Source organism: Anomaloglossus baeobatrachus, chromosome 7, assembly GCF_048569485.1.
Source record: "Anomaloglossus baeobatrachus isolate aAnoBae1 chromosome 7, aAnoBae1.hap1, whole genome shotgun sequence".
Classification (NCBI taxonomy): domain Eukaryota; kingdom Metazoa; phylum Chordata; class Amphibia; order Anura; family Aromobatidae; genus Anomaloglossus; species Anomaloglossus baeobatrachus.
The window spans coordinates 1,889,788-1,902,689 of NC_134359.1; the positions used below are offsets into that span (position 1 = coordinate 1,889,788).

Genomic DNA, 12,902 nt, shown 5'->3' on the forward strand with positions numbered 1-12,902 from the left:
TGTGTCCTCAGTGTATACAGTATATAGCGGGGTCCGGTGCTGTATATACATGGTGCAGGTGTATATATGAGTGTCCTCAGTGTATACAGTGTATAGCGGGGTCCGGTGCTGTATATACATGGTGCAGGTGTATATATGTGTGACCTCAGTGTATACAGTATATAGCGGGGTCCGGTGCTGTATATACATGGTGCAGGTGTATATATGTGTGTCCTCAGTGTATACAGTGTATAGCGGGGCCCGGTGCTGTATATACATGGTGCAGGTGTATATATGTGTGTCCTCAGTGTATACAGTATATAGCGGGTCTGATGCTGTATATACATGGTGCAGGTGTATATATGTGTGTCCTCAGTGTATACAGTGTATAGCGGGGTCCGGTGCTGTATATACATGGTGCAGGTGTATATATGTGTGTCCTCAATGTATACAGTATATAGCGGGGCCCGGTGCTGTATATACATGGTGCAGGTGTATATATGTGTGTCCTCAGTGTATACAGTATATAGCGGGGTCCGGTGCTGTATATACATGGTGCAGGGGTATATATGTGTGACCTCAATGTATACAGTGTATAGCGGGGTCCGGTGCTGTATATACATGGTGCAGGTGTATATATGTGTGTCCTCAATGTATACAGTGTATAGCGGGGTCCGGTGCTGTATATACATGGTGCAGGTGTATATATGTGTGTCCTCAGTGTATACAGTATATAGCGGGGTCCGGTGCTGTATATACATGGTGCAGGTGTATATATGTGTGTCCTCAGTGTATACAGTGTATAGCGGGGCCCGGTGTTGTGTATACATGGTGCAGGTGTATATATGTGTGTCCTCAATGTATACAGTATATAGCGGGGCCCGGTGCTGTATATACATGGTGCAGGTGTATATATGTGTGTCCTCAGTGTATACAGTATATAGCGGGGTCCGGTGCTGTATATACATGGTGCAGGTGTATATATGTGTGTCCTCAATGTATACAGTGTATAGCGGGGTCCGGTGCTGTATATACATGGTGCAGGGGTATATATGTGTGTCCTCAGTGTATACAGTATATAGCGGGGTCCGGTGCTGTATATACATGGTGCAGGTGTATATATGTGTGTCCTCAGTGTATACAGTGTATAGCGGGGTCCGGTGCTGTGTATACATGGTGCAGGGGTATATATGTGTGTCCTCAGTGTATACAGTGTATAGCGGGGTCCGGTGCTGTATATACATGGTGCAGGGGTATATATGTGTGTCCTCAGTGTATACAATGTATAGCGGGGTCCGGTGCTGTATATACATGGTGCAGGTGTATATATGTGTGACCTCAGTGTATACAGTGTATAGCGGGGTCCGGTGCTGTATATACATGGTGCAGGTGTATATATGTGTGACCTCAGTGTATACAGTGTATAGCGGGGTCCGGTGCTGTATATACATGGTGCAGGTGTATATATGTGTGACCTCAGTGTATACAGTGTATAGCGGGGTCCGGTGCTGTATATACATGGTGCAGGGGTATATATGTGTGTCCTCAGTGTATACAATGTATAGCGGGGTCCGGTGCTGTATATACATGGTGCAGGTGTATATATGTGTGACCTCAGTGTATACAGTGTATAGCGGGGTCCGGTGCTGTATATACATGGTGCAGGGGTATATATGTGTGTCCTCAGTGTATACAGTGTATAGCGGGGTCCGGTGCTGTATATACATGGTGCAGGTGTATATATGTGTGTCCTCAGTGTATACAGTGTATAGCGGGGCCCGGTGCTGTGTATACATGGTGCAGGTGTATATATGTGTGACCTCAGTGTATACAGTATATAGCGGGGCCCGGTGCTGTATATACATGGTGCAGGTGTATATATGTGTGTCCTCAGTGTATACAGTGTATAGCGGGGCCCGGTGCTGTATATACATGGTGCAGGGGTATATATGTGTGTCCTCAGTGTATACAGTATATAGCGGGGTCCGGTGCTGTATATACATGGTGCAGGTGTATATATGTGTGTCCTCAGTGTATACAGTGTATAGCGGGGCCCGGTGCTGTATATACATGGTGCAGGTGTATATATGTGTGTCCTCAGTGTATACAGTGTATAGCGGGGCCCGGTGCTGTGTATACATGGTGCAGGTGTATATATGTGTGTCCTCAGTGTATACAGTGTATAGCGGGGTCCGGTGCTGTGTATACATGGTGCAGGGGTATATATGTGTGTCCTCAGTGTATATAGTATATACTGGTACCCGGTGCTATATCCTCCGGCGGTGACGTCACGGGGGGCGGGGCTGTGGATGTGACGCGCGGCTGCAGATTCTCGGCCCCGGTCCTCGCACCGGATCCTGCGCCCCCCGGAGCCCCCCGTATCCCCCGCCCTCCGCTTCCCCCGGGGATGAGCCGGAGCTGGATGTGACCTGAGCCCGCAGCCTCCGCCGCACAATGACCGCCATGAAAGAGCAGCCGCCAGCCAACAGGGCGAGCAACCCCCCCGAGCAGGTGAGCGGCCATACACCCATCATCCAGAGGAGCCATACACCCATCATCCAGAGGAGCCATACACCCATCATCCAGAGGAGCACTACACCCATCATCCAGAGGAGCACTACACCCATCATCCAGAGGAGCACTACACCCATCATCCAGAGCAGCACTACACCCATCATCCAGAGCAGCACTACACCCATCATCCAGAGCAGCACTACACCCATCATCCAGAGCAGCACTACACCCATCATCCAGAGCAGCACTACACCCATCATCCAGAGCAGCACTACACCCATCATCCAGAGCAGCACTACACCCATCATCCAGAGCAGCACTACACCCATCATCCAGAGCAGCACTACACCCATCATCCAGAGCAGCACTACACCCATCATCCAGAGCAGCACTACACCCATCATCCAGAGCAGCACTACACCCATCATCCAGAGCAGCACTACACCCATCATCCAGAGCAGCCATACACCCATCATCCAGAGGAGCCATACACCCATCATCCAGAGCAGCACTACACCCATCATCCAGAGCAGCACTACACCCATCATCCAGAGGAGCCATACACCCATCATCCAGAGGAGCACTACACCCATCATCCAGAGGAGCACTACACCCATCATCCAGAGCAGCCATACACCCATCATCCAGAGCAGCCATACACCCATCATCCAGAGCAGCACTACACCCATCATCCAGAGGAGCACTACACCCATCATCCAGAGGAGCACTACACCCATCATCCAGAGCAGCACTACACCCATCATCCAGAGGAGCACTACACCCATCATCCAGAGCAGCCATACACCCATCATCCAGAGCAGCACTACACCCATCATCCAGAGCAGCACTACACCCATCATCCAGAGGAGCCATACACCCATCATCCAGAGCAGCCATACACCCATCATCCAGAGGAGCCATACACCCATCATCCAGAGCAGCACTACACCCATCATCCAGAGCAGCACTACACCCATCATCCAGAGCAGCCATACACCCATCATCCAGAGCAGCCATACACCCATCATCCAGAGGAGCACTACACCCATCATCCAGAGGAGCACTACACCCATCATCCAGAGGAGCACTACACCCATCATCCAGAGCAGCACTACACCCATCATCCAGAGGAGCCATACACCCATCATCCAGAGGAGCCATACACCCATCATCCAGAGGAGCACTACACCCATCATCCAGAGCAGCACTACACCCATCATCCAGAGCAGCACTACACCCATCATCCAGAGGAGCCATACACCCATCATCCAGAGGAGCCATACACCCATCATCCAGAGGAGCACTACACCCATCATCCAGAGCAGCACTACACCCATCATCCAGAGGAGCACTACACCCATCATCCAGAGCAGCACTACACCCATCATCCAGAGCAGCACTACACCCATCATCCAGAGGAGCCATACACCCATCATCCAGAGGAGCCATACACCCATCATCCAGAGGAGCACTACACCCATCATCCAGAGCAGCACTACACCCATCATCCAGAGCAGCACTACACCCATCATCCAGAGGAGCCATACACCCATCATCCAGAGCAGCACTACACCCATCATCCAGAGGAGCACTACACCCATCATCCAGAGCAGCCATACACCCATCATCCAGAGCAGCACTACACCCATCATCCAGAGGAGCACTACACCCATCATCCAGAGCAGCACTACACCCATCATCCAGAGCAGCACTACACCCATCATCCAGAGCAGCACTACACCCATCATCCAGAGCAGCACTACACCCATCATCCAGAGGAGCACTACACCCATCATCCAGAGGAGCCATACACCCATCATCCAGAGGAGCCATACACCCATCATCCAGAGGAGCACTACACCCATCATCCAGAGCAGCACTACACCCATCATCCAGAGGAGCACTACACCCATCATCCAGAGCAGCCATACACCCATCATCCAGAGCAGCACTACACCCATCATCCAGAGCAGCACTACACCCATCATCCAGAGGAGCACTACACCCATCATCCAGAGCAGCACTACACCCATCATCCAGAGCAGCACTACACCCATCATCCAGAGCAGCACTACACCCATCATCCAGAGCAGCACTACACCCATCATCCAGAGGAGCCATACACCCATCATCCAGAGCAGCACTACACCCATCATCCAGAGCAGCACTACACCCATCATCCAGAGCAGCACTACACCCATCATCCAGAGGAGCCATACACCCATCATCCAGAGCAGCACTACACCCATCATCCAGAGCAGCACTACACCCATCATCCAGAGCAGCACTACACCCATCATCCAGAGGAGCACTACACCCATCATCCAGAGCAGCACTACACCCATCATCCAGAGGAGCACTACACCCATCATCCAGAGGAGCCATACACCCATCATCCAGAGGAGCCATACACCCATCATCCAGAGGAGCACTACACCCATCATCCAGAGCAGCACTACACCCATCATCCAGAGGAGCACTACACCCATCATCCAGAGCAGCACTACACCCATCATCCAGAGCAGCACTACACCCATCATCCAGAGGAGCACTACACCCATCATCCAGAGCAGCACTACACCCATCATCCAGAGCAGCACTACACCCATCATCCAGAGCAGCACTACACCCATCATCCAGAGGAGCCATACACCCATCATCCAGAGCAGCACTACACCCATCATCCAGAGCAGCACTACACCCATCATCCAGAGGAGCCATACACCCATCATCCAGAGGAGCCATACACCCATCATCCAGAGCAGCACTACACCCATCATCCAGAGGAGCACTACACCCATCATCCAGAGGAGCACTACACCCATCATCCAGAGCAGCACTACACCCATCATCCAGAGGAGCCATACACCCATCATCCAGAGCAGCACTACACCCATCATCCAGAGCAGCACTACACCCATCATCCAGAGGAGCCATACACCCATCATCCAGAGCAGCACTACACCCATCATCCAGAGGAGCACTACACCCATCATCCAGAGGAGCACTACACCCATCATCCAGAGCAGCCATACACCCATCATCCAGAGCAGCACTACACCCATCATCCAGAGGAGCACTACACCCATCATCCAGAGCAGCACTACACCCATCATCCAGAGGAGCACTACACCCATCATCCACAGCAGCACTACACCCATCATCCAGAGCAGCACTACACCCATCATCCAGAGGAGCACTACACCCATCATCCAGAGGAGCACTACACCCATCATCCAGAGGAGCCATACACCCATCATCCAGAGGAGCACTACACCCATCATCCAGAGCAGCACTACACCCATCATCCAGAGGAGCACTACACCCATCATCCACAGCAGCACTACACCCATCATCCAGAGCAGCACTACACCCATCATCCAGAGCAGCACTACACCCATCATCCAGAGCAGCACTACACCCATCATCCAGAGCAGCACTACACCCATCATCCAGAGGAGCACTACACCCATCATCCAGAGGAGCCATACACCCATCATCCAGAGCAGCACTACACCCATCATCCAGAGGAGCACTACACCCATCATCCAGAGCAGCACTACACCCATCATCCAGAGGAGCACTACACCCATCATCCAGAGCAGCACTACACCCATCATCCAGAGCAGCACTGCACCCATCATCCAGAGCAGCACTGCACCCATCATCCAGGAGAGGAGCACTACACCCATCATCCAGAGCAGCACTACACCCATCATCCAGGAGAGGAGCACTACACCCATCATCCAGAGCAGCACTACACCCATCATCCAGAGCAGCACTACACCCATCATCCAGAGCAGCACTACACCCATCATCCAGAGGAGCACTACACCCATCATCCAGAGCAGCAGCAATCTACACACCAGGCTTCAGCTCACCAGTCATCCTGAGCAGCACACACCATCATCCAGAGCAGCACTACACCCATCATCCAGAGCAGCACTACACCCATCATCCAGGAGGCAGCACTACAACACCATTCATCCCTAGAGCAGCACTACACCCATGCATCCAGAGCACACTACACCCACATCCAGAGGAGCACTACACATCAGCCAAGGCAGCACTACACCCATCATCCAGAGCAGCACTACACCCATCATCCAGAGCAGCACTACACCCATCATCCAGAGCAGCACTACACCCATCATCCATAGGAGCACTACACCCATCATCCAGAGCAGCACTACACCCATCATCCAGAGCAGCACTACACCCATCATCCAGGAGAGGAGCACTACACCCATCATCCAGAGCAGCACTACACCCATCATCCAGGAGAGGAGCACTACACCCATCATCCAGAGCAGCACTACACCCATCATCCAGAGCAGCACTACACCCATCATCCAGAGGAGCACTACACCCATCATCCAGAGCAGCACTACACCCATCATCCAGAGCAGCACTACACCCATCATCCAGAGCAGCACTACACCCATCATCCAGAGCAGCACTACACCCATCATCCAGAGCAGCACTACACCCCTCATCCAGGAGAGGAGCACTACACCCATCATCCAGAGCAGCACTACACCCCTCATCCAGGAGAGGAGCACTACACCCATCATCCAGAGCAGCACTACACCCATCATCCAGAGGAGCACTACACCCATCATCCAGAGGAGTACTACACCCATCATCCAGAGCAGCACTACACCCATCATCCAGAGCAGCACTACACCCATCATCCAGAGCAGCACTACACCCATCATCCAGGAGAGGAGCACTACACCCATCATCCAGAGCAGCACTACACCCATCATCCAGGAGAGGAGCACTACACCCATCATCCACAGCAGCACTACACCCATCATCCAGAAGAGCACTACACCCATCATCCAGAGCAGCACTACACCCATCATCCAGAGCAGCACTACACCCATCATCCAGAGCAGCACTACACCCATCATCCAGAGCAGCACTACACCCATCATCCAGAGCAGCACTACACCCATCATCCAGAGGAGCACTACACCCATCATCCAGAGCAGCACTACACCCATCATCCAGGAGAGGAGCACTACACCCATCATCCAGAGCAGCACTACACCCATCATCCAGAGCAGCACTACACCCATCATCCAGGAGAGCAGCACTACACCCATCATCCAGAGCAGCACTACACCCATCATCCACAGCAGCACTACACCCATCATCCAGGAGAGCACTACACCCATCATCCAGAGCAGCACTACACCCATCATCCAGAGCAGCACTACACCCATCATCCAGAGCAGCACTACACCCATCATCCAGGAGAGGAGCACTACACCCATCATCCACAGCAGCACTACACCCATCATCCAGGAGAGCACTACACCCATCATCCAGAGCAGCACTACACCCATCATCCAGAGCAGCACTACACCCATCATCCAGGAGAGCACTACACCCATCATCCAGAGCAGCACTACACCCATCATCCAGAGCAGCACTACACCCATCATCCAGAGCAGCACTACACCCATCATCCAGAGCAGCACTACACCCATCATCCAGAGCAGCACTACACCCATCATCCAGAGGAGCACTACACCCATCATTCAGGAGAGCAGCACTACACCCATCATCCAGAGCAGCACTACACCCATCATCCAGAGGAGCACTACACCCATCATCCAGAGCAGCACTACACCCATCATCCAGAGGAGCACTACACCCATCATCCAGAGGAGCACTACACCCATCATCCAGGAGAGGAGCACTACACCCATCATCCAGAGGAGCACTACACCCATCATCCAGAGGAGCACTACACCCATCATCCAGAGGAGCACTACACCCATCATCCAGGAGAGCACTACACCCATCATCCAGGAGAGCACTACACCCATCATCCAGGAGAGCACTACACCCATCATCCAGGAGAGCACTACACCCATCATCCAGAGGAGCACTACACCCATCATCCAGAGGAGCACTACACCCATCATCCAGAGGAGCACTACACCCATCATCCAGAGCAGCACTACACCCATCATCCAGAGCAGCACTACACCCATCATCCAGAGCAGCACTACACCCATCATCCAGAGGAGCACTACACCCATCATCCAGAGCAGCACTACACCCATCATCCAGGAGAGCAGCACTACACCCATCATCCAGAGCAGCACTACACCCATCATCCAGAGGAGCACTACACCCATCATCCAGAGCAGCACTACACCCATCATCCAGAGCAACACTACACCCATCATCCAGAGGAGCACTACACCCATCATCCAGAGCAGCACTACACCCATCATCCAGAGCAGCACTACACCCATCATCCAGAGCAGCACTACACCCATCATCCAGAGCAGCACTACACCCATCATCTAGAGCAGCACTACACCCATCATCCAGAGGAGCACTACACCCATCATCCAGAGCAGCACTACACCCATCATCCAGAGCAGCACTACACCCATCATCCAGAGCAGCACTACACCCATCATCCAGAGCAGCACTACACCCATCATCCAGAGGAGCACTACACCCATCATCCAGAGCAGCACTACACCCATCATCCAGAGGAGCACTACACCCATCATTCAGGAGAGCAGCACTACACCCATCATCCAGAGCAGCACTACACCCATCATCCAGAGCAGCACTACACCCATCATCCAGAGCAGCACTACACCCATCATCCAGAGGAGCACTACACCCATCATTCAGGAGAGCAGCACTACACCCATCATCCAGAGGAGCACTACACCCATCATCCAGGAGAGGAGCACTACACCCATCATCCAGGAGAGGAGCACTACACCCATCATCCAGGAGAGGAGCACTACACCCATCATCCAGAGCAGCACTACACCCATCATCCAGAGCAGCACTACACCCATCATCCAGAGCAGCACTACACCCATCATCCAGAGCAGCACTACACCCATCATCCAGAGGAGCACTACACCCATCATCCAGGAGAGGAGCACTACACCCATCATCCAGGAGAGGAGCACTACACCCATCATCCAGAGGAGCACTACACCCATCATCCAGAGCAGCACTACACCCATCATCCAGAGGAGCACTACACCCATCATCCAGAGCAGCACTACACCCATCATCCAGAGCAGCACTACACCCATCATCCAGGAGAGCAGCACTACACCCATCCTCCAGAGGAGCACTACACCCATCCTCCAGAGGAGCACTACACCCATCATCCAGAGGAGCACTACACCCATCATCCAGAGCAGCACTACACCCATCATCCAGAGCAGCACTACACTTATCCTCCAGAGCAGCACTACACCCATCATTCAGAGCAGCACTACACTCATCATTCAGAGCAGCACTACACCCATCATCCAGAGGAGCACTACACCCATCCTCCAGGAGAGCAGCACTACACCCATCATCCAGAGGAGCACTACACCCATCCTCCAGAGGAGCACTACACCCATCCTCTAGGAGAGCAGCACTACACCCATCATCCAGAGGAGCACTACACCCATCATCCAGAGGAGCACTACACCCATCATCCAGAGGAGCACTACACCCATCATCCAGAGGAGCACTACACCCATCATCCAGAGCAGCATTACACCCATCATCCAGAGCAGCACTACACCCATCATCCAGAGCAGCACTACACCCATCATCCAGAGGAGCCATACACCCATCATCCACAGCAGCACTACACCCATCATCCAGAGCAGCACTACACCCATCATCCAGAGGAGCACTACACCCATCCTCCAGGAGAGCAGCACTACACCCATCATCCAGAGGAGCACTACACCCATCCTCCAGAGGAGCACTACACCCATCCTCCAGGAGAGCAGCACTACACCCATCATCCAGAGCAGCACTACACCCATCATCCAGAGGAGCACTACACCCATCATCCAGGGCAGCACTACACCCATCATCCAGAGCAGCACTACACCCATCATCCAGAGCAGCACTACACCCATCATCCAGAGGAGCACTACACCCATCATCCAGGAGAGCAGCACTACACCCATCCTCCAGGAGAGCAGCACTACACCCATCCTCCAGAGGAGCACTACACCCATCCTCCAGAGGAGCACTACACCCATCCTCCAGGAGAGCAGCACTACACCCATCCTCCAGAGCAGCACTACACCCATCCTCGAGGAGAGCAGCACTACACCCATCCTCCAGGAGAGCAGCACTACACCCATCCTCCAGAGGAGCACTACACCCATCATTTAGAGCAGCACTACACCCATCCACCAGGAGAGCAGCACTACACCCATCATGCAGAGGAGCAGCACTACACCCATCATCCAGAGGAGCACTACACCCATCATCCAGAGGAGCACTACACCCATCATCCAGGAGAGCAGCACTACACCCATCCTCCAGGAGAGCAGCACTACACCCATCATCCAGAGGAGCACTACACCCATCATCCAGAGCAGCCATACACCCATCATCTAGAGGAGCACTACACCCATCATCCAGAGGAGCACTACACCCATCATCCAGAGCAGCCATACACCCATCATCCAGGAGAGGAGCACTACACCCATCATCCAGAGGAGCAGCACTACACCCATCATCCAGAGGAGCACTACACCCATCATCCAGAGCAGCCATACACCCATCATCTAGAGGAGCACTACACCCATCATCCAGAGGAGCACTACACCCATCATCCAGAGCAGCCATACACCCATCATCCAGGAGAGGAGCACTACACCCATCATCCAGAGCAGCACTACACTCATCATCCAGAGCAGCACTACACCCATCATCCAGAGCAGCACTACACCCATCATCCAGAGCAGCACTACACCCATCATCCAGAGCAGCACTACACCCATCATCCAGAGGAGCACTACACCCATCATCCAGAGGAGCACTACACCCATCATCCAGAGGAGCACTACACCCATCATCCAGAGCAACACTACACCCATCATCCAGAGCAGCACTACACCCATCATCCAGAGCAGCACTACACCCATCATCCAGGAGAGGAGCACTACACCCATCATCCAGAGCAGCACTACACCCATCATCCAGAGCAGCACTACACCCATCATCCAGAGCAGCACTACACCCATCATCCAGAGCAGCACTACACCCATCATCCAGAGGAGCACTACACCCATCATCCAGAGGAGCACTACACCCATCATCCAGAGGAGCACTACACCCATCATCCAGGAGAGGAGCACTACACCCATCATCCAGAGCAGCACTACACCCATCATCCAGAGCAGCACTACACCCATCATCCAGAGCAGCACTACACCCATCATCCAGAGCAGCACTACACCCATCATCCAGAGCAGCACTACACCCATCATCCAGAGCAGCACTACACCCATCATCCAGAGCAGCCATACACCCATCATCCAGAGCAGCACTACACCCATCATCCAGAGCAACACTACACCCATCATCCAGAGCAGCACTACACCCATCATCCAGAGCAGCACTACACCCATCATCCAGGAGAGGAGCACTACACCCATCATCCAGAGCAGCACTACACTCATCATCCAGAGCAGCACTACACCCATCATCCAGAGCAGCACTACACCCATCATCCAGGAGAGGAGCACTACACCCATCATCCAGAGCAGCACTACACCCATCATCCAGAGCAGCACTACACCCATCATCCAGAGCAGCACTACACCCATCATCCAGAGCAGCACTACACCCATCATCCAGAGAGCACTACACCCATCATCCAGAGCAGCACTACACCCATCATCCAGAGCAGCACTACACCCTTCATCCAGAGCAGCACTACACCCATCATCCAGAGCAACACTACACCCATCATCCAGAGCAGACACTACACCCATCATCCAGAGCAGCACTACACCCATCATCCAGAGCAGCACTACACCCATCATCCAGGAGAGGAGCACTACACCCATCATCCAGAGCAGCCCTACACCCATCATCCAGAGCAGCCCTACACCCATCATCCAGAGCAGCACTACACCCATCATCCAGAGCAGCACTACACCCATCATCCAGAGGAGCACTACACCCATCATCCAGAGGAGCACTACACCCATCATCCAGAGGAGCACTACACCCATCATCCAGATCAGCACTACACCCATCATCCAGAGCAGCATTACACCCATCATCCAGAGCAGCACTACACCCATCATCCAGAGCAGCACTACACCCATCATCCAGAGCAGCACTACACCCATCATCCAGAGCAGCACTACACCCATCATCCAGAGGAGCACTACACCCATCATCCAGAGGAGCACTACACCCATCATCCAGAGGAGCACTACACCCATCATCCAGAGGAGCACTACACCCATCATCCAGATCAGCACTACACCCATCATCCAGATCAGCACTACACCCATCATCCAGATCAGCACTACACCCATCATCCAGAGCAGCACTACACCCATCATCCAGAGCAGCATTACACCCATCATCCAGAGCAGCAC

General features: G+C 53.2%; 1 protein-coding gene across 1 annotated transcript in view; it reads left to right on the forward strand.

The window, feature by feature from the left end:
• Positions 1 to 2,277: 2,277 nt before the first annotated feature.
• DPP10 (dipeptidyl peptidase like 10) overlaps positions 2,278 to 12,902 on the forward strand; it is a 425,891-nt gene continuing 415,266 nt past the window's right edge. Inside the window, exon 1 of the mRNA XM_075318715.1 lies at positions 2,278 to 2,490. Within this exon, the coding sequence (XP_075174830.1) occupies positions 2,434 to 2,490 (57 nt within the window). The 5' untranslated portion in view covers positions 2,278 to 2,433. The remainder of the gene's footprint in view (positions 2,491 to 12,902) is intronic.